Raw genomic sequence first — 27,628 nt, 5'->3', positions numbered from 1 at the left:
GGCAACGTGTACACGTAGCCCAAGGTGAGCAGCAGCCAAGGTGGGAGGGGAAGCAGCTGGGTGGCAGTCAAAAACATGGGAAGGGTTGTGCCTCGTCTGTGACACCAAGGCTGTGACACCTCCGAGCTGGAGGTGTCTGCCCTGGGGTGCTAAGGGTGAGGACGTGGTACAGCCTTGAGTGTCTGCAGTTCCACCCTGGAACTGCTCAGTTAAGGACAAAAGCCCACCCCAGCTCATTTTTACCTTAAAAAAACAAACAAAAAAATAATTGTTTTTCAGCAATTGAATTGTTACGGCAATTGAAAGGGCAAGAAAAGCGTGTCATGGCCACTTGTACCAGCCACTTCTCTTCCATGTAGCTCTACCTATCAACCACTCCTTTATAGTTTAGAAACCAAAGCAGCTACCCCTCTCCCAGAAGCCGGGTTAATATCAAAAATACAAATACTGTATCAAAAGACTGAGGGAAACAGTCCTAGGTATGGTTCATTCATCTTCTTTTAAGAATTGCTGCTAAGCCAACTGAAACACTTGTGCGTAAACAGCTTTAAAAAAAAAATCAAATGTGGCCAGTCATTACTTGTTCACATTGCTTATGAACTGACTACCAGCATGTGGCAGCCATAAAGCCCTAGTTTATTTTGTGTATTTTTGAGGTACTGGTTTTGTTTTTTTCTCTCTGAAGCAGCTCTCTAGCGAATCACCTAAAGCCTATCCATTAGAACAATAGTTACACCAGTATTTACATTTGTCTGAACGGTGTGTTCAGACCAGCCTTGCTGTAACCGGTCCCTATGGCCTTTGGAATCGCTCCCAGTCTCCTTTTCTTACCGGAAAAAGGTCTCCCTCCAGAGGTTGGCTCAGTGTCAGGGCTAAGGTGCACTGGTGAACACATGGGGCATGGGGAGGGGAGAACAAAACTCCTTCTGACAGGTAGGAGCGCGGTTCAGCAGAACCAGAGAAAGGGTTTGACACCAAGAGAGCTTCCTTGTTAAAAGCCACTGAAAGGATGTGCAAGCCCTTGCATAGAATTGTTTCCTCTGACAGGGAAAGGTCTGTGAAATTTTCTGCCCTTCTCCCGGAGAGGGAAAAAGCCCAGCAGCACACTTGGTCTCCTCGGGCAGAGGCCGCGGTCACTTCCCTGCAGTACCAACCTTTCCCCGGCTCACAGCAAAGCCTCCGTTTCTTCCCTCCCTCCACCTTTTTACCCAAAGTTTCAGATTTACAGGGGCCTCTCACAGGCTGGGGGAGCGGCCTGGAAGGGGAAGCAGCTCTGCCACAGTCACACGCGCCTCCGCCCCTCAGGACACTTCAATGATTTCCATGCTGCCTGAAAAGCTTGACTGACTGCCTACTTTGCCCAGTTCCTCTCTGGATCTGTTGTCCGACAGGATGCTCTCCCCGAACTCCATCTGGCAGCTGCGGCGCTTGAACTGCTTCTCGAAGGAGCTCTCCTCGTGCCAGCTGCGCCGGGAGTCCCCGCGGTCGGCCTGGCGGGGCCGGCGGCGCACGGCGCTGGGCTGCTCGCAGCCCGACGGCAGCTGGCTGCAGCTGTAGGCGGGGAAGGCGGCGCCGCCCCCGAACACCGAGGCCGAGTAGAAATGCGAGGACTCTGCGGCGAAATACCAGCTGTTGGTGAGGGACGACGGCTGCTGGGCCAGGATGTCCGAGTGCCAGCCCTTGAGGCCCAGCCCCGCGGCGGACTTGGCCAGGTGCTGCTGGCTGGTGGAGAGCCCGAACACGAAGTTCGTTCTGTAGGCGTCCTCCACGCTGCCGCTGCGGTGCAGGGGGTACAGGAGGGGCCGAGGCGCGTGTGCCCGAGAGGCCGGGCTGTCCGGCGGCCACGGGCCCGGCGCCTCCCGGGGCCGGGCCGCCTCCTCCTTGTCGGGGCTGCTCTCCGGGCTCTGCTCCGACACCTCCTGCACGGGGGAGAACTGGCACAGCTTGCTGCTACCCTCCAGGGCGGCCGCGTGTTTGTAATACTCCCGCGTGTCCTCGGAGGAGGCGAAGCCCTGCACCGACGCGGTCACGCAGCTGCTGCTCGCCGAGTAGGACACGGATTTGATGTCCAAGGAAAAGGAGCGCTTCAGGCGGTTGCTGTCTTCCACCTTGTCCAGGGAGACGTGCAGCCCGTTGATGCCCTGCAGCAGCGGGCCGTCCTCCAGCGGGGCCGGGTGCCCGCGGGGGCCGCCGTCCGCCGGCTCCAGCAGCTCCGAGGCGGCAGACAGGCAGAGCTGGCTGGTGGACAGGCTGCTCGGGCCCCCCTCCGGCGCCTGCTCGCTGCTCTTCTCCAAGTGCAGCAGTTTGAGCTTGCTGATGTGGCCGGGCTGACCGCTCTGGTTCTTGAGCTTCTTCTCGAAGTCCAAAAGCTGGCCCAGGAAGTTGAAGTTGGGAGAAATGGTTGGCCTCTTTTCTTTGACAAATCTGGTAAGAGGGGACAAACAACCCAAGAATTATTTCAAGAGCCTGCTGCTCAGGTGTAAGATGACCCTAAACTGAGTGTCAGGAATGCCTATAGCCTGTTCTTAACTTGGACAAAGGCTCAATCAAGCATAAGTAACCTGAGGATGGAGTTTTAAAAAGGCAGTTTAAAGCAAAATAATGCTTGCTGCATTGCTCTCAATTGTCTCTGCGGTTTAAAGGTGGCTAAAAAGTGTGGGGGGAAAAAAATATTTTAACTCTTCATGGTGTCCACAGGTGATTTAAGTGCATAATTTTCTGTATTTACTTCATCACTGGGATCTTTGCTACCTTGGTTTCTGACCAAAGTGAAGACCTCCTGGAGTTTTTGCACAAACAGCACTTGAGCTTTAGCCAAGAGACGATTTCCCTTGTGCTACAGAGAGTGGACACCTTCCCCACCATTCCAGTGACATCACATGTTCCTGTCCCCTCTCTCATGTCACCACTGCACTGCCTACCCTGCTTGTCATTGCCAGGCAAGACAGAGAGCCCTGGTACATTCTGAACTTGTCCAGCCAGTGCCAGCGATTTCTACCCCACGCTGTTACTGACCACTGATGGGATGACCAACACTAGAAAGGTGCAGATGCAGCGTTAAAACAAAACCCTCTCTCAAGCCCTGCAGGTGTTCAGCAGTACAGGGAAACAAGATTGCTAAATCCCTAGAAGAGTTCACCTGTTTTGAGGTGCTGTAGGAAGCAGCCTGGCTGGCACAGGTCTGCCAATCTACTCATGCACTGCAAGTGCAAGGGTAGTGGAAATGTTTTGCTGAATCAGGATTCTGAATGTATACAAAAGAGTTGTATCACATGACTTCTATTATTTATTTGAAAGTTAAATATAAATACATATTTCCTAACTGTCTGATTTGCAATACAGATAAATAAGTACTCTGCTTTTAACAGGCTGCAAAACAAAGTTGCCCAAATCCCTCCTCCTCCAGTTTTGGTTTCTGTTGGTTTTTTTCAAAAGAAACGTTCCTGGAACTATGATTAACCCAATGACAAGAGAATTAACAAGGGAAGAGACCTTGAGGAGCTAAATCTAGTACAAACACACATATAATGTGTCCCTGGGAAAATTAAATACTATTAAAAATAAAACCTGTCTGGGAAAGTGTACAGAAGATGAGTGTGCAGTCATTAAAAACAGTGTGAGAAAAATGGAAATATGTATTTGTGTATGTGTGTACATGCTAGCACATGAAAAATGTCAAAACTTGCATTTTTATTACTTTTTTTTTAATTTGACAGAGAAGAAACAATATTAGGAGTAGTCAAGCTGGCACTATGACCTGGAATATCGGATTTCACAAGCTGACAGTGGAAACTTCCACCAAGAAGTGTAACACTGGCAAATGGAGAAATCCAGTGAGTCTCCTCAGGAGAAATTCTGTAGTTTGTCCTCTTAGCATTTGATGTGAAGGTTTTTAGCAATTCGCTCCCAGGAATTCATAGTCATTGTTCATTTTTTTTCCAGTCAAAGTTAGTTGTACTTGGATTAGTCACTTAAAGCAACAGGTCCTTCTTGCCTGTGTTCTGGTAGCCTCCCAAACACTCTGTTCTTTTCACTTTCTCCTCTCTCTCCAAAATACTGGGCAGTCCCAAATTTAAAACTAGAATTTTTAAAAATGAAGAGAGTAGGGAAAGCATGCTGGATCCCCTAACAAGTTTTAAAGCTTTGCAAGCTTTTTCGTCTCAAAATATGCACTATTTTTTCCAATTGGAAAACGTGTAATGTTTAATTCTTATGTTTATTTCTGTTAAATAGTTCATTATACAGAAGATTTTAAAAGTTTAGTTCTTTGACTTCAAGTAATAGTATCACCTTTTGCTTTTTGTAATGGTGTCAGACAAACATTTTATCTAATGACTTCCACTAATTCAAAGAGAAGTATTTTTCTTTTAAGCTTGGCCAACAAGAGATCCCAAACCAATGAGTGAAATGTTCTGCAGATGATTCTCTCTGAGCCATATCAAGGGAAATAGGATGAAATATAATCTAAATTTCACAGCAGTTGCTCACTGCTAAGAGAAAAAGACATAGTGGGACTAATCTGTCACACTCTGTTCATGCTTTTGGTTAAGATACAAACTAGAATTGAATGCAGAGATTTCATGGAGGCATTTAGAAGCTCCCTGAAGAAGTTCCTTGAAGTGTGTACATTTTAGAAGTGTTTAGTTCTCTACAGCGCTGCCCTCAGCCACTGCAGCCTGAGACCAGAGGCTTTTTCGCTGAGCTCACACCTTGCACTGTATCTGTCCACATCCATCGTAATTCATGCCTGTTATCTGTACCTGAAAAACCAAGCTTTTAGCTTCTTAACCAAATCTGTTCCATGTTGAAATTCCTGCACAACCCCAAGCTACCAGCAGGCTCTAGTAAGGAAATGTGGGAAGTGTCCAAACACAGCAGGAGAGAGCTGCAGCTCAGGCACCTCTTCCATGCAGTTCTTTCACTGCACACTTAACAACATTCAACAGCTTAAAAGTTTCTGTGGAAATCATGTCCCACATGGCAATATACAGTGTTCATCTCTCTGTCCTTATCCCTCTTTTAGGGATGGTGGTAACAAACACACAGTTTATTCCAAAGGGACTCCTCTCCCCCTGCTCCAGGGCAATTACTGAGACAGGTTCTGCATAACTCCTTAGTGATGCCCAGGGAGCCCATCAAAAAGACATTCATCATTTTCTGTACAACACAACAAAGCAGTTGGTTAAATTAAATACAGAAGTCATGGTAAACAGCAACCAAGACACCTAGTGGGTAGGAAAGTGTTCACAATCCAAGCAGAGAAAAAATGGGATCTCTGAAGGAGAAAAGAGAAGGGGGTCTCCACAAATGCCAAATGACATGATACTTCAAAGTACTTTCTCCCACAGTTTTTGGTTGACTTCAAGAGCCACAAGGAAGCTTTCTCCATTCCTGGGCATTTCACTTGCAGGCAGTTCTTTGTGAGCACTACCAAACACCAAACTGCAGGAGCCAGATCCAGCCCAGCATTTGTCCTAAGTGTGGCTCTAAATGTTCTCTCTTCAACCCTGACCATTGAGCTGTCCCTGTGGCTCACAGGATGATGTTACATGTGTGCTGTAACTCTGTGTGTCTGTACACACAGCTGTGGTTCAGGAATGGTGCTCAGTCCCAAACCATGCACTGCTCCTCCGCAGCAGGATGGAGGGGAGCATCGGAGGCACGAAAGGCAAAGATCATGGGTTGGGATAAGAACAATTCACTGGAAACAGCGATGAGACAGAAAAATGAACAGTAACAGCACAATAGTAATGACAGACGGCAAAGAAAGAGGCAAATGACTCAGCCCATGTGGAAACCCCACGGCACCCGCCCCTGCCCCTGAAGGGACCCTTCCCCTGCTCCCAGCAGTGACAAGAGGTGGCACAGAATAACCTCCAGGTCCTTGCCACGCCTCTGCTGGCTACTGCAGAAATTAACCCCCTCCTGGCCAGAAGCAGGACAAGACACATACATTGAACAGGCAGTTTACATTCCATGTATTTGCCTGCTTGGATCAACAACCATTCTGCAGTGAGCAATTAATATTAGCAGTATAATATCAATTCAATACCATTAATTTGTTTCTGGAAGAAACCTATGCTTAAAACAAGCACTGCCAGTGAACTACCAGGTAAAATGTCTGCTTCTACCCTTGGTCACAGAACCTTTTGTCATCCACCCTAAAAACAGTGCAACGGGCACAAGAGTTAGTAGAAAGGGAAGAGTTGTCCCTACCTGTAAGCTTCATCCAAGGACATATCCATTCTTTTCATGATGTATGCAATGGCAATTGTGGCAGAGCGAGATATCCCAGCTAAACAGTGCACCAACACACAGCCATTGGATGCTTTTGCTTTTTCTATATGGCAAAAAGAAATTGGCAACTGTCAAACTCAGCAGCATCACACCAGAATGAAAAGTTTGCAAAGAAAGTACTGTTAGTGAAAATTATTTAAATCTTCCAAGTGAACTGCTAATTGCAAATCTCATGGAAGCTTGAAACAAAACTCACTTATTTTCTCTAGCACTGTGTAGCATCATTGAGTATAGAAAAAGCATGACTACACACAGGAAACATCCTGCAGTCACAGCATAGCTCATTTTAATGTGCACATAAACAGCCCTATTTAGATGTCTGGGAAAGGTGATTGTTTCTAATTTTATACACAAGTAAAAAGCAAGCATTCATGATGGAACAAATGGGCCAGTTCAAATCTGGCTAGTTCACTTCTCAAAAGTAAAGACAGAAGGTGTATGTCCAAATTTCTAATCCACTCTCTGCAGACATACATCAGGCATGTACCAGGCTGCCTGAAAGCAGCTCTGAAGTGCCTTTGTTCTGTAATGCTGGAACATGCAGTGGCAGATTCTCCCCAGTTTTTGCTCCTTGGCTCAAGAAGCGATGCTGATCATGTCCACAGATCCTGAGGGTATTTTCACACCACAGAGAAAGCAGTTGGGGCTTCTCCAGCCAAAAGAGCATGGCAGAAACACAGAGCAACCCAAACACTGTTGGAGAGAGAGAATTAAAATCTACTCACCTATAAAATCGACTGATTTATCCAACCAAGGCAAAATTTTCTCACAAAAGCTGTCATTCACAGGCACTCTGAGGAAATGGGATTCTGGAATAAAATCAGGCTTTGGACAAGTATTGCTGGCGTTCAGGACGTAGCCAATGTCGTTCTGCTGCATCAGCTCCTAGGAGGGAGAGGAAGATTAGGCCTAGAGAAGTCAAACGGTATCTTTGGCACATAACAAAGCTAAAGATCAAACTGAAATTTGTGTTGGAATTGCTCTAGCTGTGTAAGGGACATCCTTCTAGGAAAAAGACAAGTCCTCTGCTTTGAATTCTTTTAACAACTTCTAATGAGACATCCGGTGTGTCCAAATAACATATAGCCTGCAAATGTCTTAAAAACAAAGTTAACAAAGAACAGAAGGAATGGTAGAATACCTTCTACTCTGAAGCATCATTTCCAACAGAATGAACTTTTTGCTACTTTGGTTTAAATTTTCAGCACGCAAGCTGACAACAAACACTTCCCACATGCAGTTTGCTGACCTGAATATGTTCTCCAGATCACATATCTAGGACTGAAATTGCCCCATCATTGATATTGGCGGGAAATAGGAAATGAAATAGATGTTTCCTGCAGTCACCTCTCAAGTCCAGGAGTTTCTTGTTTCTAAGGGAATGTGCAAAACTCTCTCAAAACCTCAAGGAAACAGATGAAGATCTTGAATTAAACCATTTCCACACAGCACTGAGTGGCATTTTACTGGAATCCTGCTCTGTGATGTACAATTTCAGTTTTCAGTCTCTAGACCTCTTGCCTCTCAGAGAAATGTCACAGGAACAAGCAAAGAGACTCAGTGTACATTTAAGAGTCAACTGGGCTTTAAGTAAGTCAGTTTTCATGACTGAAATAAAAGAGAGGCATCTTCTCTGCATGTCACCATAGACATGGTATTTGGAGTTGAGCAAAGTAGTTTGTGATGCAGTGTGCAAAAACATGTGGAAGAAGTACTGGAAAAGTAGAGATGGCTCTACTGCAAACCATTCAGTCTCCTCCAAGGAAGCATCTTGACACAGAAAAGCAATTTAGCATGTTAGAGTAATGCTTATCAAACTGCCATGGTTCAGAGAGGACCTGACAGTAAGTGACATGCAATACTGGGCTTGGACACTACTTACACTGAACATAAATACTGGGAAGCTTTTGGCCAGATTTCTATGGAAACTTATCTCAAAATAAACATTAAAAAAAACCCACAAAAAACCCCCCACGAAAATCTGGTTTTAATCCTTTTGCTTTCATAGCAGATATATAATAAAGTTTGTCTATCCATAGGAGCAGAAGCATGAAGGAATTCTTACGCTGCTGATTTCAACTGGAGATCTACCAGTAGAAAAATACAGTCATAAAGCCAAATGGTTGATTCTTCCCGAAATTCCTTCTGCAAGCATAGAGATCTTTTAGTGAGGAAAAACAGGGATATGCTTAATGTGCAGAAGAGCCAGAACTCTATCTTGTTTAGTCAGAGCAGTCTAACTAACATGTGGTGCTGAGCACAGGAACCCCTCACACATGGCACAGCATGTGTAGAAGGGATGAACACACACAGGGATATCCATGCATAAATTAAATGCTGAGTGAGAACCAAGAGCTGCAGGGGAGAAGGGAATCTACATCAGCCACTTGCAGGGGAAAGTGCACAAAGTCCAGGCAATAGTGTTTTAAACAGGGAATTTACATGAATCTCTGCTAGGGAGCTGATTTTTGTTGCCTGGAACAAAATGAGCTGCTCCTTCATCCTCTCATCCAAAGTCCCTCACATCAGCACCTTCAGAGGCTGGAGGTGTGGGCACAATAAACTAATGGACATGCATTATGTCATGAACACACCTATCCAGGGGGAACAGGAGATGGACAATTCCTTGCAAAGCAAATAATCAGAAATATTATTTGCAGCAATGGTCAAAATAAAACAAAAAGAAGAAAGGAAAAGGGCTGTATGTGTCAAGGTAAGTTCTCAGCCTTGGTGCTTCTTGCCTTGCTAATTTCCTGGGTCACACTCCCAGTATAGCTCAGCTTCTCATCAACAAATTCCAATATGTCCCTGTTTGCCCCTCTCCCTTCCTTCATGCCCCCCAGCTGAAGCACCAAGCTCCCTCCAGCCCTGCACGCCTTCCACAGCACCACCTTCCTTGCCTGGATTTCACTCTCACACACTCACATGGCCAAAAGCAAGAGTGCTGTAAGGAAATATGGGAATACTGGGATTTATCCAGTGGGAATGGGATTTCTGGCACAGGGCACTAACTGGACTCCTGGTATCTTACATGTGCTAGGGTAACCCCCTGATCTCCAATGTCCCCACCTCACTGTCCTGGACCACACAGCTTTTCTCTTCCAGGACCCCAAAGCTCTTCAGCAGCAGCTCCTGGGAAACAATTACTGGCTTTAGGTCACTGAGCTGAAATACTGGCCCTAAACCAGCTCACTCTCTGTTGTCACTGCTTGAAGGTGAGCGAGGAGCAACTGGGATATCCAGGACAAAAGCACACACAGGGTCCTGAATTCCCAGGTATGAAGAGGGGGGTGGTGAAGGTCTCACTAACAAATAGACTGCCAGGTTTGTTAAGGACCTAAGGAGGAGTGATGAATTGGGAAGAATAGAAAACCCTATTATTTCTTTTAAAACTCATTGATGGGCTGCACAGTCCAACCATCACCACTGCACAGTTGTGCCAGGTTTTGGATGTGGGATTGATTATTCAAATGGAACAAGAAGGCTGAAGGTGCCAAGTCCAAAATCTACAAGCCAAGAAATCCACCCCAAAATGTTAGTGCTTGTCTTTCAGACTGAGGCTAAAGAAAGAAGTTATGCTTCCTTCTGTTCTGAAGAATCAATCATTCCCACTGTGACATGCTCCAGTGTAATAACCATAACAGTGCCTTCATTGTGAGGCACCCAAGAGGAAAAAGTGAATTACGATGGGAGGAAGATCCAGAAATCCTAATACTAACAACTCTGTGAAAAGAAGGTAAATGCTCTTTTGTAAGCTTATTTACATTTTATGACTTGTTTAATCTGAAAATTAATAGCACCTTAAAATGTTATTTTGTTCCAGGAAATAAAATCCAGGTCTGGAAGAAAAGAATAGTTATGCAAGTGGGAAGGCAGAAAGTTTTACATTTTAAATGCTGGTACAAGTCATGAGGTGTAAGTAGGAAGCTCCTTCAGGCCCATAACCACCCTACAGATTGCTTTCTGGCCCACTAACTTTCAGAAAGGACATTGTCACTCTATTGTCATTACATAGTGTCTACATAGGTTAGAATGCAATTCTCCTCTCTTTCACAAAGATGAAGGAAGATCTGTAAAAGTAAATACTGTCTTGCAATGTCACCAGTCTATCACAGGAAAATGACCACAATGTAGCACACTGAGACCCAAAACAAGCAAACTTTTCTTGTAGAACTCTGAGGGGGGTTTTAGCATTCCAACACTGAAAAAATATTAATGTTTTCAGAATTAAGCATTTAGAAATAAATCTGCAGAAAATAATAAAGTTCTCCTAAGACTTTCCTGAATGAATCATTAGTTTTGCTGAAGGACAGAAACCAAGCATTTGTGGTTGCACATCTTTCCTAAATAAAGCATTATCAGCAGAGGTATTAATGGTAAATAGCATTACTATTCTGAAAAGGTCATGAATACAGATTGTTCTCCAACAACAGAAGCATTTCCCTACTCAGGCACTCAGAGATAAGCTTATAAAGATTCTGAAAAGATAAGCTCATCTTGATAAAACCTGATGAAAATTCACATCTTTAATTTATCAGGTCAAACAGTAGTGCTGATTAGGAGTTTCTTTTTGAGATTATTTCATTTCAGAGAGATTGATATGTCTAGTGAATCAAAGTAACCAGAAGAACTCGTAGCACTCGCAGGCAAGAAAAAGGTCAGTATACAGCTACATTTTAAATTTGGGGAATCTTACTAGAATTTTTCAGCTGGTTTTTGTTTGTTTTTTTGTTTTGTTGTGTTTTTTTTTTTTTTTTTTTTTTTTTTTTTTTTTTTTTTTTTTTTTTAATCTGGATGTGAATAGAAAAGAGCTATTTTAATCTTAGCAGAAAGCTGACTTCCTGTCCCAAGTAGCCCAAGCAAAAAAACCAGAGCATGCAAATATAGCCATTTACCAGCTCCTGGACTGTCCTATCAGAAACAGCACTTTGCTACTTGTCCCTGGTTTTTTGTTTCTGGCCCTCTGCTTTCAAATGTTCTTTACTTCCCAGATTTCTTGCCATGTGTTTCTGGGCAATCAGTGAAGTCAGCCACCCTCCTTGCTCTCCCCAATGCCCCTGTGCAGGATCCAGGCTTCCCAGAAGCCAAGCATGTTACAGGAAGAGCAGCAGAGATAATTTGTGTTTCTAATGTGCCAGTTAAAAGATTTAACTTTTAGTTAAATCCAGAAACTGATTTAGTTAAACCCAGGAAAATGGGAGTTGCTGGTATTGGGGAAAACACCAAGTGCCTAAGAGGTAGAAATTGTAATTTGTTTCCACAGCTTCTTAATATTTTCTGGTACTAAAGATGGAAGCCTTTTTGCATTTTCCAGAGGCAAATATGGAATCTGAAGATGTAGGTAAGAGGTAGATAAGCCACTGGCACTCAGGTCCAGTTAGTGCAGCCAACAAGTGACATTCCCAAGGAAAACGAAAAAGTTTTAAAAAATTAGTGGATCTGAAATCAAAAGATTTGTATTTGTCGTAAAAATGGGTAAGAAATCTAAAAGGTCACCATTGGAAAAACTTCCAAACACCGACTGTCAGAGATGACAGCAGGTGGTAAGAACTTCCTGAACACCTCAAGAGGTGATCTGTGTCATTTGTGTGGTTCTCCATACAGCATGGGAAACACAGTAATCCTTGATTTTCAGTCCCAAACACATGTGAAGAAGTACAGATCTGACCAGCTCCTGGGGCTTTTGCACTAATTCCAAAGTATCTGCAGCTGCAGGGTTTCCTTTGACACACACTGAAGTGACACCAAGACTGCAGACACACTGACATAAACAGCATAAAAACATCTAATACCTTATCAACTGAAAGAGGGATTTTTTTTTAATTACTTAGTTCCTGCTGCCTTTTGTCTGGGGACCATAAATTACTTCTGTGGTAGGAAGAGTAATAAGCTGCTTTGACATCCATCATAAGTGAATCACTGAATGGAATGGCTGACTTGTTACCTGGCAGTAAAGACAAGGAAGATTTTAAAGGACAAAGTAGATGCAATGACTGCTGACTACCCTCCATTTCTGTGCTTTCTGCTAAATCACAATTACCTTCCATATGATTGCTTGTGTGTCAAAAATCCCCTTAAAACAATTGTGAGAAATCAAAAAATAGCCTATTAGCTATCCCAGCCAGACTGGGATGGAGCAAAAGCAGAAGAAAGCAGTGAAAATTAAAATGGTCAAAGTACATAAAATTTATCCAGTTACAGGACTACTTATGACAGCTCCTGGCTTAATGTTTGCACATGGATAAAAAACCATACACATAAACCTTGCACATAATTAGGGCAATATCCTAGGGTGAAGCACTCCTCCTCTCTCCCTTATCCATGTATTTAATGCCAGTTTATGAAGGCTGTTGGGGATTCAGCTAATGAATAGGACTGTCAGAGAGCTTGGGAGGCAAGAGGGCACATGCAGCACAAGGAATAAAAATTCCCTTTAAAGGGACCCAAGGTGCAGGTTGGAAGCAGTGTGAGCTGGCTCCTCATGGAGGCAAACACCTGTAGCTATACATAGGCATAGAGACCCATGGCAATTTGAGACAAGCTGTCTTAGATATCTGGTAGTCCAGCATCCTACAAGTGCTATATTGGATAACTTTGCTGACTGTTTTAAGTATATAATTTTTTTTCTATTCTTTAGGAGCAGAAGTTACTAATTTTTAGTAATTTAAATTACTTAGAAACAGTAAAAGTTTCTTAATGCAGTGCCACCATAAAAGCTCATTTTAAACAACCCCACTGATTTCAGTAGTTACCTGAAGATTTGTTTGCAGTAATCTCTTATTACACAATTAATAGTGTTTAAATTTTTCCTAGCACTTGAAGGAAATACTTAAACCAGACAATCTTCCTTTGTCCTGCTGTAACCATGAATGTAATTGTGTCAACCTCCAAGACCTGCCAAAACAAGCCAGAGCTGTGACAGGAACACACTTGACCTGCTGTCAAGGCAGATGTGACAGTTTGCTGTTGGTGGGTGGGTTCCTGAGGAATGCACCATTTCATCTGCCCCAGGATGAAGAAGAAAGACTCCCAAGTTACATGAGCCATAGAAGAATTACATGGTGTGTGGATCACTGCTTCTCCCACAGCTTTCCATGGCTTGTGCATTACCTGCACCCACTTCTGCTGTTTCACAGCTGTGATGATGCACCATGATGGGAGATCCCTGGAGATCAGATACATTCCAGTGACCCACATGGCACCCAGGATGCTCACCTTGTTGAGGACATCTCGCTGACACCCAAGGTAGAGATGAGGCAGGATTCTAGTTGGGCCAGTGTTGGAAACAGGTAGGCAGGGCTGAGAAATGCAAGTAGGGATGAGTGTGGATTTTCCTTCACAGAGACCAGGGAAAGAGCTGGAGAACTCAGCAAATCCACCTGTGAGAGGAAGAGCATGGATTTAATCTACAAATGTGGTGGTGCCTGTGCCAGTCCTGGGAGAACAGCATTTAGCATGGGAGATGGGGAGGCACTGAGGGGCAGCAGGAAAGCCTTGGTAGAGAAGCTGTACATGTGCCTTTTCCTTAGGTCAGCTTTGTGGTTCTCCAGACAAAACAGGAAATTTGTAATTCTTGATTTTTCGCTCCCTAGAATAAGAGAAGAAGTACAAATCTTTCTGTGGAACCATATATCAGCAGCCAAGGTCTGGCTATGTATTCCCACTCTGCCTGGAACATTTCTTTCTCTCCCTCCACATCTCAGGAATTTTTGATGCTTCTTCCCATTCTCAATATATGGAAATGATCCTTCAGGAAAACAGGCACAGCACCCACCACATCATGAACAGGCACACCTTTTAGTCTCCACCCCAGCAAGATGCTTTCTAGACACTTCCTTCTCCTATATCAGGTTTATACTGAGAATTCATTAAGAAAAGGTCACGTTTACTCCATGTGGTAAAAGCATTAATATGCATTTAGTAATGCTTACTTTTAAAATCCTTCATTACTGATTAAATCCTACAGTACTAATTAAAATCCTGCAGTACTGTTTTGTGTGGTGCTCCACCAATAATGTATTTCATCCAGGACACCAATAATGTGTTTCATCTTTCAAAACCACACCAAGCCAAGGCTTTTCCATCTCGAGTGGGGGAGGTGAACCAGAGGGAAAATTTGCAAAGCACAGTGAAAATCCCCAGCTCTTTCCTCCCAGATGAGCAGAGTTTTAACTGAAGGAAGAGTAATTATAACCTGTTTAGAACAGAGACCTTTTTATCATCAAGGAATTGAAGCACTGACATGCTGAATCTGCCAAATGCTATGTTCACTATGATTACAGTTTGAAGATGTGAATTAAAATTACTCAGGAATAAGCTAATGTACTGTTTTGCCAGGGCTTGCATTACCATTGCCTGAATTATGCCTATTCTTTAGATTTTAAAATCTGTATCATTAGTAAATGTACAAACACCAAGGCAATGGAGTGTAACAACCCATTTTATCTAATAATAATAAAAAAAAGCCAGCAAGCAGATTCTAAAGCAAACATTTTATGAACAGCAATTCCTGCTTAGTCTCCTGAATAAATAAATTAAAAAGAATAAACAAAATAAATAAATAACTTGACTATTTTGTTAGACAAGCTAAGGCACTGCCCATCAGGAGCACAGATCCTGCTTATTCCATCGAATGAGAGGAAGAGTTTGCACATACTTGCTGAATTTTCCTCTGTATGGTCTAATGTTTTCCTTTCTGTTACAACATGCATTTCTTGAATTTACAGGCATTATATATACCTCTGAGATTGAATTTAAGCAGTTATTTGAGAGGGTGGTGAAGAAGAGGAAATCAAATATTTGCCTTGGTTTCATTTGCTTATCCTTTATGTGCTGGGAGCATTGTTGGCTGCTTTGTGGATCCTCTCACTGACATGGCTGGAAATAGAGAAGTCCTTACAAAGAAGCTGCACAAGCAAGGATTTACAACTGTGCTATCTTTGCAAAAGACTATGTGGGAAAAGTTCAGCAAAAAATGTTTCTTCACAACTTCCTAGGGATTGGTCTCATTTCTATGTGAAACCTGTGACAAGAAATTAAGCAGGATGCTAATGTGCAGAACACCTGAGATCTTGGGAGATGGAGCCCATGCTCTGTCATCATAAGTATAAGGAGCACTCTTTTGTTTTATTTTTATTCCAGGATTCTATCAAGGCAAATTAAAATTATTCAATATTAGATGCTTCGATACTTCCTCTAAGGCATTCATCCTTTCAAAGTCATGTTTCTTCTTTTCCTACTCATGCTTTCCTAGTAACATGTAGCTTCGGTACCTTTACAACATGAATTACTCTCAGAAAAGGCTCAAATCTCTAAAGTCTGACATTATACTGCCTGCCTTTACATGTGCACCAAGTGAACCCTCCTTTCCTCTGAGTGTATTTTAACCTGGTGTTAGTATCTGTACTGAACTGATTTGAGAAAGAACAAAACCAGTGATTTGTCTCAAATATTAAGCTGTCTTCCCTGCCATCCTCTATGACCAGGTTTTCAAAAGGTTAGTAGCTTTTCAATGAATCTGGCTTTGATTTATGGCACTTCCCCATATGAAAAACCCATTCTAGGTCAGTGTGTGTGGAAAAATTGCTTATAAAGCCCACAAGCAAGCAAATCCCAAACCAAGAAAACACTAATGCATCCTGTTGAAGTACCAATTCCTTAAAGTGCCACAAACTATCAGGGGTCTGGAACAACAGCATCCACATGTATGATCACTGAGATCTCATGGCATTATGAGACTCATTTCTGTTCAAAAGATCTGTACTCATCACTATTTCCTGGCACTAACTTACAAAATATACATATTTTTAAAATACATAGGGAAATGTATTTAAAAAAACCTTCAGCACCTAAAGATGTATAGAGAAAAGGGATTTATTTCAAATGTCTGTTTTTCTAACACAGATAGGGGCTCCCCAGAGTCCCCAAAGCTGAACTCTGTGATCAATCTACATGAGGAGCCTCTTATGAGGAAAGGCATTCTTATGAGGAAAGTGTTTTAAGCACTCAGACCACCTCTACACTTCTGCTGTAAATGAAGCAGTTTTCAAAAAATAAACTTAAAACACTTGGAAAATTAATTTAGCCTACAGGTAGGAATGCAGAACAGAAAATTGAACCTTAAAAGAAAATCAGGACAAGTTTTGTTTCAAATTCCATCATTTGGGGATGACCTTTGCAAGAAGACAATTTTTTTCTTTAAATCTCGTTACGTGCCTCAGTTGGAACAGAGCCACTGGCAGCACTGTGCAGTTTGTTTTAATTAGAGAAAATAATACTTTTCTTCTGGAGCTAGTTTCTAAATAACACCCGTTCTCCCACCACTGCTCCAGCCTCATGTGAATCATAAATCAATTGCAAGAGCATGTTGGAACAGTGTGAGGGAGGAAAGCAAAAATCCACAGATCATTAAAAGAGCTACTGGGTTAATAGAGTTTCACTGAATTCTTTGATAAATGTCACCGGGCCTTGGAAATAGATGACTGACAAATAACTCCCAGATATTCTTTCCTCAATAGCTCTGAACCACACAGGTTTTCTGTATTCTAAGTGGTAAGCTGAGCTGAAACAGCTCTCTTGACATTCAACAGGATGTCTCTACAAAACCATGTCAAGGTGCCAAAAGCTCTCTGCTTTTGCAGCCCTTGTGTGTGGCAGACAACCCAACACCTCCCAGTCCTTACAGCAAAGTGTTTCTTGCTTACAAGCCTCCACATCCCTTAGCAGAAATCTGGCAAGATCCAGTAAACTACTTGATTGCCCTGTTGCTATGGTTCTGCAAAGTGGTGACTACAGACTTCTCTTTGATCAAGGCTTCCCTAACTACAGCTGGGATCATAAAGGTATGATCTCTAAGGGAATCTTGGTATCAGAAGTGTCAGCTCCCTTCTCAGCCAGCTCAGGAAACAAACCAGGGCCAAACCCAGAACGGATTAAAAAAAAATCAGCAAAATTCTGTGGTAAAAGTTATTCCTCCTTATAGATTCACTGCATAAGTCCTTATAGAAACAGAACTCCCAATTAACTCTGCTAGAAACAGGAAGAGGCAGGGAAAGAATATGGGATCAAGAGGCAACAAATGATAGAGAAATATTGTTGATTTGGGAAGAGCTTCCTTTCACTGAGGGAATGGAATTCATCCAGATCCTTATGATTACTTAGTTTAACTACCACTAAACACAAATCATAAATTATTCCATAGGAATGACTCCTGAGAAGCACAAGCAGTTACAGCAGCTCATTTCTCTGTGTTCTGTGGAAACAGAGCAGGAGCATTCCAGTGCTGCCAGCTGCCCTGCTGCAATCAGGGACAGAGCTCTGCAAACCACTTTGCAGGTTTGCAAATGGAAGATCAGCTAAGCCCAAAGGTATTGATTTGAATACTTAGTATGAAGTTGTGAAGTGCAGATAACTTTTCATTTGTTTTATCCAATATTTAATAAAATCTTTCCAGTTAAATGACACCATAACAGGACAGGTGGATGGTTCTTACGTCCATTCCTTGTTACACTGGTTTCTCTTCTTCCTCCTGGTCTTTATATTTCCTTCAATGGATGTCAAACCATTCAGAGATGTGACCATAATTAGACAAGACAAATTCACATGGAACATGCTAATTACTAACTTGGCCCAAGGAAGAACAAAAAGGTTAAATAGAAGCATCAGTTATTAAAAACATCAGTTTTCAAAAGGCAAGCATTGCTCTTCATTCACATCACAGACTACAGTTGCTCCCTCATACATCCATCCTATCTCTCAACTTACACATATTTCTAACATATAGAAAAAAAAAAAAAACAATCAGGAGGCTATCCTAATCTCTCTTTATAGTTGCTCATAACCTTACTGTTGAAACAGCCAATTCTGTAATTCCTTTTCATCCTCAGGTGTCTGCAGAGGTATGCACCAGAATTTTTATCCTTAATCCTTATCTAGAGAGCTGCTCTTGCTCATCAGGCATGTGCATACTGACAAAGCACATAAAGGAACAGATATCTGACTGTGCTTCAGAGATAAGGTGGGTTAAGTTTGGGTGTGAAACTGAAGAGCAACAGCTGAAGTGCAACTCTGAGTTTTCTCACAGCTCTGCAAGAAAAGGGAAGGATGAAAATAGGGGACCTTTCCATTAGGTGTGACTTGTTTCTTCTGTGTAACTATCCAAGTATGGAGACAACTCCTACAAAGGGTGAGAGCTCCATGCATACACAAATCCTAACAGTCAAAGGTGTAGAAACAAGCTGACAGCGCATTTGTGTCATGAGGATTTTGTACTATTTCTTTGTTAATACAGCCATGAAACCTAACTTGGAATGAAAGAAAGGTGAGAAAATAGGTGTTCACATCACTCCACGTGTTTGCAGTGAGCCTGGACAGCTACAGCTCGATGGAGAATCTCAACAATTGCTTCTGTGCCTCAGAGCCCGGCAGAGGGGAGAGGAGATTCAGCTGGAGAAGAGGTAGTAACCAGGATGAAAGTCTCTGGCACCTTCTCCAATGAATAGAGACATGTTTTTCATGCAAGAAACTGAGGGGCTGCAGAACCGAGGAATCCCACCTGCCACCAGTGCTCATCTCATGGCAGATCGTTGTGAACTTCCAGCCTAAGCTCTCTCAGCTGCTTGGTCACACCAGCAAATCCACTCCCAGCTCAGCTTCTCAGGGAGAGACACTAATTTGCAGCTCTGTACTGTACCAGTGCTTATTTCAGACAGCTCACAAGAACTTCCATTATTTTTTTCATTTAATTACTCCTTTTGTCAAGCTTTATTGAAGCTGACCAACGAGCTTTTGAAACATGTTTTGTGGATGACAACATGGCAACTCCTCAGAGCTTGGCTTCAGGCTAAGAAAAGCCTAGAAAGTGTTTAATACAACATCCCTGCAGCTCCAGCTGGCCCTGCAGCTCCATGTGCCTCACATAGGAGGCACAGAAAGATCTCATCTGGTGCTCCTGATGGAGATGTAAGAGACTCCTTTTTTCACATGGAGTCTGCTGGAAAAGACCACAGACAAGGCACACTGGGAACAGAGCAAACTTTGGCATTTTTCTGAAGTGCCATTTAAATCAGATACTGCTCCTCTTCCCCCTGCTTTGGATTCTGACAGTTCTGAAAAAGCCAAAGGGAGAAATTGGTTTTCTTCAATGAATTCTTGAAAACAGACTAGAAGCTACTTCCTTCCTTTTCCCACAAGACCTAATTGTCTGCCAGTACATCAGTGTTAATTCAGCATCAAAACCCATTATTTTAAAGCAGGGAGTGGAAAAGGTCTGAGACCCAAGTGATGAGTCAGAAAACCATAAACTACATGCATGTACTAGGACAGAATTGCAAGAAGGAAACTGAAGCTTATGGATTTAATAGACAATTCCACCTTTATTAAATCCAGAATTTGCTTCTTCATTAAGGGCACTAATTATTCATAATTTTATATAACCACATTCTAAGAAATATTATATTGCTTTCCCTTTTTTTAAAGGAATATTGCTATCCTTTTTTTTTCTTTCCCTTTTTCATTTGATTTTCCATTTTAAAGGAAGTAAAGAATAAAAAAGCAGGAAAATCTGTAACTACCTCTGAAACATAATATTTAGGTACTATGATTCTAAGCAAGCCTCACCAAATGCCTGTTATTCACCAAAGGTATGCAGTGGAGTAACTCATATTTAGCTTTTGGGGCTTTTTTTTTTTTTTCTCTTCTAAATAGCAATTTAGAATTTGTTACTGTAAATACCAATTAGTGCCAGGCCAGTAAGGTAACATCACTGAAAACTAGGCTAAAAAAAAAATCAAACAGCACTATAGCAAAGATAAAATACACAACCCCTGAAGTTTTACGTTTGCTTTGCCTCAGAGGCTCATCGTGCTCTTTCCCAGTCACATTCCCGTCGAACATTAACGTGTTTATCTAAAAGCTGCAGTGTAGATTTTTTTTTTTTCCCTTGCCGTAAGGAAGGAAAGCTGTAAACTTTCTGACTCACAAGTTTTATGAATCTGCAATGTTTCCACTCTGTTTAAACGAGCTGCAGACCTCCACAGGCCATTACAATTCCCGCATTCCAGCTCCGCTCCGCAGGGACCCGTGCCATTTTCCATTACATAAGCTCAGGCTGGAGGGCCCTGTGGAGAGAGGGCTCCCATCCCATTCCTGTCCCCCCCTCCTCAGCCATGGGGTGTCCTTCCACAGCATCCAAGGTTTCGCAGTTTGGGGAAGCCAGGGGTGGTTTTATTCTGGTGGTGTTCGGAAAGTGGCCCCGTTATTTCAGGTGTTTTACAAGCACAGTAGCATGGGAAGTTCTTTGCCCTGGAGGTTTCTGCCTTTGGTAAGACAAGGTTAATAGGCAGGTTAAGCAAACAAGGAAGGGGAGATGTGTGAGAATGGGGTCAAGCTTCCCATCCCACCCAAGTGCCATATTCCAAGTGGCACGGCAAGTACAAAGAGCAGAGTGGACACCGCACTTGCCCTTTCTGCCTTTAAGGGAAAAAAAACCCCAAAAAACCTTCACCATAATTTCAGTCAATTAAATTTCACAAGCATCCAGAGGTATCCAAAACAAAAGCAAACTTAACAAGTTATTCTTGGGTTTGAGAAATGTTATGTGAGCTCTACTCTAGTCAAGCCTTGCTCTCTCTCAAAAGACAGCAAGTGGATGCACATATGAAAGTAATAAACCCTACTCTCATTCTTCAAGTGCTTAAAACAATTATGGCACTAAGTGAACACTGAAAATTGCATTTTAAGTACAGAGGGCGGGAGGATATTCACAGAGGCCTGGCTGTAGCCAAGGCCTTTTCTAAGCTCTCTTAAAAATTGATGGAGAGGAAGACTTTTCAAGGGAGTGATTCAGAGCTAAGGTCCTCCCTCAGTCTCATCTCCTCCCTAACATCACTGGCTGTACTCCATGGGTTATGGGACCACTTGGGGAATACTGCATTACCTCAGCAAGATTTTTACCTCTCTCAGTAGAGGCTTCCTTCTAATGGAATGAACCAGTTGGAATATCAAGAAAGCTGGCATCATTGTGCAACAGTCTCCCCCCCTCCAAATGCTGGCAGGATATTTAACAGCTCATTCTCACTATACTTATTTCAATTCACTGATAACCTGATTATTTCAATTGATGACATCACCATTTTAAGGTGTGCTGGCGTACTCTGGAAAGACTTCTACATAGGAAACACTCAGAACATCGACAATGGAAAGGTATAAAGCTCCAAATCTAACTGTTTAAAGGTGTCAGGATGTTTGCCAGGACTTTATCAAACCTTATGCCTTCCTTCAGTCCACAGTGAACCACATGGCACCCTCTTACTTGACATAGGGGACTGCAGAAACTGGGAATAAAGCCCTGTCTCACAGCCCTGGTCCCTTCAGCACATGGAAACGACCAGCTCTACCTACAAGAGAACATTCTTCAGATTTCCTCCTCCTTTGCCACAAGGAATGCTTCTTGTGGAGTTAAAGCAGGGAGAAAGCACTGGGTTTTCCTTACCTAGGTTTTCTTTAGGCAAGAAAGACAGCAGAATGGTGAATGCATCCTAGAGATACTTCACTAAAGATTTCTTTAAATGGGCTTCCAATTTCAAATATTTCTAAAACAAATGGCAGGATAAAGAAGACTGAAGAAGAGTTCCTGACTTGCTTCCTTCTCCTCGGATCCTCCATGCAAGTCTTCCATTTGGTACACACACCTTGTCAGGTAAGGGACAGCTCAGGGGGAAACAAGGAATTGGGCTGTCTCAGCAATAACATACCTTTTGCCATACTCCCTGGGTAATCACTCATTGCTTTGTTCCCAGGACCTTTGTCCAGTCTCACTGAACTCATTCTGCCTAGGACACCCTTCACTGTCCACTATGTATGACCCCAACATTTGTCACTGAATAAAAACCCAATAACTTATTTATTTCTCCTTATTACACCTTTGACTCTACAGGAGTTTGTCAGAGAGCTCTAGTGAAGGGAGAATCCACCATCACATTACGACATTTTTCATAGCCAGAAGGGTAGCAAGAGATTAGAAGGCAATTCCCCACCAACCATTGTTTTGAGAGGGAGACATACCTTGTTTCAGTATTAGGTTATCAAAATTTTTAATGACAGTTTGTATATACAAAAAGGTTTTGTTTGGGGGTTTTTATCACTGTTTTTCAGAAAGTCTTCCACTTAGATAAAGTGTTTTGGAAAAAAAAAAAAGTTTTTAAAAAAATCAACACAAAATAAAAAGCTGTGCTTCATCTTCTTCACAGGAAAAATTTGAAAGGTAGCTGTCATGAAGACATCTGTGCTTGCATGAGCAGAACTAAGCCAGATTAAAAGCAGGGGAGAACAAGTATTTAAAAGAAAAGTAGAATATGAATGCTTCTATTCACATAGTGGAATAGAATTTAATCAAGACTCTTGATGTTTACAGCATTAATAATGATCATTCAAACAAAAAATCACTAGTTTCTCCTAACTGTTTCTGCAGAGCAAGCAGGAAAATCATAACACTATTAACTAGGAAAAGGACTGCAAGTAAATCCAATTCTCAACATATGAGAAGGAATCGAGTGACATCCCCGTGTTTAAATCTTACTTAACTCAGAGGAGTAGACGCCATGATGGGAATAGAATTAAGCCCTTGGTGCCCACATTTCAGTATTTTGTGCACTGTTAAAAACTAAGAACCAAATGGAATCTTTAATTCCTGAAAACATTCCTCATCAGATTATAAGTATTTTTATGAAATTATATAAAGATCTTAAACTGATTGGTAAGGGTTCCTTTGAGGTCTTTACAATACTTACTTCAGTGAAAAACAACCTCCAGGGCAGAGCACATCTTTATGCACAACCTAAATAAAAAACGACCTCACAGAGGCAGGAATTTCAGATCTTCATTAATTGCTCCTTATTCTATCCCAACAAAAAAATATTTTCCTACCCCAAAATGTTTATTTAAGGTCACTGTTTTAAATAAACCAGATTTAGTGGCATAGGGAAAACTCAAGTCCAAAGGTTTTTCTCTTTACACAGTACACCGACCCCTGCCCTCACTATGGGCCATAAACATTTATGAGAGTTCGTCATCAGCTTGCTGAGACAACATATTTTATCTAGTTTCTACAGCCACATATCAATAAACTCCAAGGAGCTTTCTGTAAGTCTGAATCTACCCAATTCTCCTTCATGCCACGTCCTAAAAGGTTTCTTGTGTGTGCATTAAGTAGCTAGATTTCTAACAGATGTAAAAAAATAAGCACATGAAATTTACACTCAACTGTAATAGATCAGTCATAAATAAATTCTTTATATTTCCCTTTTTTTTCTTATCCTCCTCTACCACTGGTTTTTCAAGCCATCAGTTGTTTCTGCATTCATAAATATCCCCATCTTAGCTATGTAAACAAATACAAGAGGAAACTCTCAAACCTGATCTTTGCCAGTTGACACTCTAAAATAAAAGTCCTGATTTTTATAAGGAGGCTGTTGACACATTAGATTCCCCAGCTGTGTGTGGCTAAGTTCACCTCAGCTCATGTGCACTACCATCTTGCTTGTGGTTTAGGTAACAGTTTCATCTTGAAGAGACAACGACCACATACTGGAAATGAAAAGAAAACCATTTCTCCCAGCATCATGATGGTACATGCAACTGGTGATCGCTCAGATGATGCACTGGGCAGCTGGGAACACTCCCTTCCTCATCCTGTCCATTCCTATGAGAGCCACAGGCAAGCCTGAGAGTGGAGACTCCGAGCACTTCTTTCAGAGGGTCCAGCAGATGAGACAGAACATCAAAGCTATGTCTCACACAAGTGAGGAACAGTGTAGAGGAAGGGAGGTTCATGACATTTTCCTGTGCTTGGCCCCTCCCCAACACCTCCCTGCCATGAGATCTGATTCTCAGTCGTAAGAATGCTGTTTCTATCGTGGAAATTAAGTTGAGGATAGTCTGATTTGTGCCTGGAGCTGTAATCTGCCCCAAGTTATTAAAAAAAACCCTCAGGAGAGCTGAGCAGAGTTGGGAATCTGAACAATAAAAGGATTTCTGAAGAGATATAAACTGTTTCTAGCTTATTTTTCAAATAACAATTTTCAGTTTAAGAGAATATTAACCACTTATTACAGCACTTTTGCATTAAGCATTTACTTTGCCTACACACCACACAATTTTTGGTGGCTCATATGAAAGGAGAGAGAGTTACTTAATCTAATACTGTAGCCCACCACCCACAGGTGTAATTCTTACCTACACAGCAAAGAAAACAAAATCACCAACCTTAGCCAAAGGAAAACCCGCTTGGCCTACTGTAAGTAAAGCTCGCATGAGCACCAAATTCATGTCCAAGTGCAGGAATTATCTACTTTCTCTGTAATCACTTTGAAAACAAGTTGAGAAAAGTTCTCAGTACCACAACCTCTCACTGTCATCTGAAGTCACTACAAACTGTAGTGAAGCCCTGTTGCTAAGAGGAAGCATCTCTCTGGAGTTATTTCCTTTCTCTTCCCATTATTCAGTCCCTGTGTTTCAGCAGCTCTCAGACACTAGGTGTATGTACACTTCATTAGATCATGATCCAGTCACTGCAATGGATTTCTTATCTAAATTTGTCATTCCCTCTTCTTTCAGCCTTGGATCTGCTTTACTCCCCTCCTTGCTCCTTCTTGTGAACACTGTCTACTGCTCCATGACAGAAATAATGACACAAGCACCTACTGAGACCAGCAAATCCTGTATTATAAGGAATTGAATTTCTATAGGTGCTTTGACCTGGGATTTAAAATCAAAAAACAAAAACAACAAAAGAAGGGTGAAGGAAAAGACCTAAATAAAGTGCTACCACTTAAGGAGCTGAAGTTTCAAATGTCACACAAACTAATCTCTATAACTCTGGGAGATCATTTCCTTTGTTCTTATTTTAGTAATTACCAATTCAGTAAGGAAGAGAATTTCTTCCTACAATGTACAATACTTAAAAAAACATGGAAGCCCATTTCTTTTACTATTTTTTGACCCTAAAGTAGAAGACATATGCATTTAAAAAACCTCAGCATTGCTCCATTTACATTTACACAGAGTAATGGTGTGATATATCCCCTGTGAGATGCAATTTCTAAGCACTGCATGTATTATGACTGTCACTATATGGAAAAAAAGAACTATAGAAAAGCCTCTGCTGTAATTGAAGTTTATACCAGCACTTGCAGAACCGTACAGGTCTGTTATACCAACAGCATTTTCTCTCTTCTCTTTATTCAAGGGTTTCAGAGGTTTCTTTTGGTACATGTCACCTGAAAGGAGTTTCTTTTGTTATATTTTATTTTGTTTTGTTCCTTACCTGAAAGCAGATACAGGGAGCTGAAATTCTTCTCCAGTTTGCCCAGGAGCACAGTAAGAAAGCAGTCAGATGAGAGAGAGGTCACATCTTTAGAGTTTTGGTCATACACCACCACTTCCTGCTTGCAGTCGATTTCAATCTGAAACACAAGGAATTCGGAGTAAAACAGGAAGAAGGATGATGATTGAAAGCAACACATTATCACCTCCATCAGGGTTCCCACATACTTGCTATAACAGCAGTTCAGATATATAGATTTCTTATGCACCTGTTCACTAAACAGTTTTTATTTTATACTTCATAAGCCTCTCAGATTTAATATCACAGCGAGTTTGTAAATTGATTATTTGCTGCAAGTTGAAGCCCACTCCACAAATTTCTATCATTTGGTAATTTTATGTCACTTATGAATTGCTCTACCTTCAGCTAGGCTGGTGGATTTGTTTAAAAGCTGAGCTTTTTAGAAGTTGTCCCTGCCTCACTTTTTGCTTCTGAGGCTTGTGTACATAAGCAGTAAAGAAACCTTAAACTGCTGCTAAGACACACACATTTTGGTTACCTGCGCAACTTTATATATAAAATATGCTTTAGATAATAAAAATAAAAAGCTTCATTTTTTACATGTCAAAACAAGAACCTAGTAGATAAAATGTTTTGCACCCAAAACACGTGAAATAAATATCAGTGGATTAAAAAAACCCAATACTCCCTCCACACACACACACACACACACAGATACACGTTTATTTTAAACAGCATAGCTATTTTCACTGATAACACTGGAGAAAACCACACCCCTCCTCCGAAATAAACAAACTACAAAACAAACACCAAAATTCATCAAACTGCCTCCATGAAAAGCCCTTTAAACAGTAGGAGCCAGGACTGACAGAGGCAATCTCTTTGCAAACCAAATGAACAGTTGCTAAGCAAGTCCCACCACCACCACAGACCCCCAAGAATCCTTCAAAGTTTAGTAGAGAATGTTTCCTGCCTTAATTACATACATTAGAGAGGCTGTGCTTTGCAAGACACACAAGAAGACTGAGAACATTCTTTCTGAGTAATTTCTATATCGCTCCCCTTAACTGTGTCACTGATTCTACAAAGAATCCCAAAGATAAACTCAGTAGTAACCAATACCCTCTTCAATCAGGTAACATCTCAGCTAAACGCTGTCCTTTATTCTTGCTGAGTTTTGATTGTTTGGGGTTTTTTTTATTTAATGAAATACCTAAGGAAAAATTATTACAAGTTGCTTTCCAGCCAATCCTTTAAACAAACGCAAGGAATAAGAGGAAAATGACCCCTACCTTGTGTTTTGCTGAATGCTGAATGAGCTCTGTGATCAAAACTTTGTCCTGCTGCAGCCTGCGCTTCATGAGCTTGGAGCAGTTGATGTTGATGGCATCCAGGATGTGGGAGGTGTTGTATTCCACAAAGGGGCGGCTGTCAATCAGCAGCAGCTTCTCCGTCCCGCTCTCCAGCAAAGCCACCAACTTCTCGGCAACTATGAGCTGGGTCCTGATCATCTCATCGGCCATGACAACAACAAGGCCTCTTTCCCCACCTCTCTCTCTAATTTGCTGCGGTGATGTAATGGCTGTGTACTCAAAGGCTTAGCCACACCATTGTACTAGAAGTGTATGAGGTCATGCTGGTAGTGACTGGCGAAAGAAAAGTTAATTCCATTTTCAGAAAGAGCTCTTGGACTGAATGTCTCCTCCTGCTTCCAGTTGATGTACAAAGGGTTGGCTCCACAAAGCAGCCCCTCACGTCTGATTCATCGGGAGATGACTACGGAGTGGCCATTTCACAATTCACACAAAAGATGCTTTCTGGCTGCTGCTGCATTACATCATTCTTTACCTTTGCTCCCACCCATCAGCTTTACACCAGACCGAGAGAGCCTGTATGAAGGGGAAGATGGAAAAAAACAAAAAACACAAACCAGATGAGGCCACGAAACTTCACAGAACAAAACATTCAGCTCTGAGTCCTAGCTGTACA

The 27,628-nt window shown here is 42.0% G+C and overlaps 1 protein-coding gene across 1 annotated transcript; it reads right to left on the bottom strand.

Moving 5' to 3' along the window:
- Nucleotides 1-663: 663 nt before the first annotated feature.
- DUSP16 (dual specificity phosphatase 16) lies at nt 664-27,628 on the bottom strand. The gene is made up of 6 exons (XM_066319431.1): nt 26,932-27,628; nt 25,619-25,757; nt 13,513-13,676; nt 7,023-7,182; nt 6,217-6,340; nt 664-2,424 (listed from the first exon to the last, which is right to left on the bottom strand). The coding sequence occupies exons 1-6, from the start codon at nt 27,160-27,162 to the stop codon at nt 1,302-1,304; spliced, it is 1,941 nt and encodes a 646-aa protein (XP_066175528.1). The 5' UTR covers nt 27,163-27,628; the 3' UTR covers nt 664-1,301.

Source organism: Sylvia atricapilla, chromosome 5 (genome assembly GCF_009819655.1).
Source record: "Sylvia atricapilla isolate bSylAtr1 chromosome 5, bSylAtr1.pri, whole genome shotgun sequence".
Taxonomy (NCBI): domain Eukaryota; kingdom Metazoa; phylum Chordata; class Aves; order Passeriformes; family Sylviidae; genus Sylvia; species Sylvia atricapilla.
This window is presented reverse-complemented; position numbering and strand designations above follow the sequence as displayed.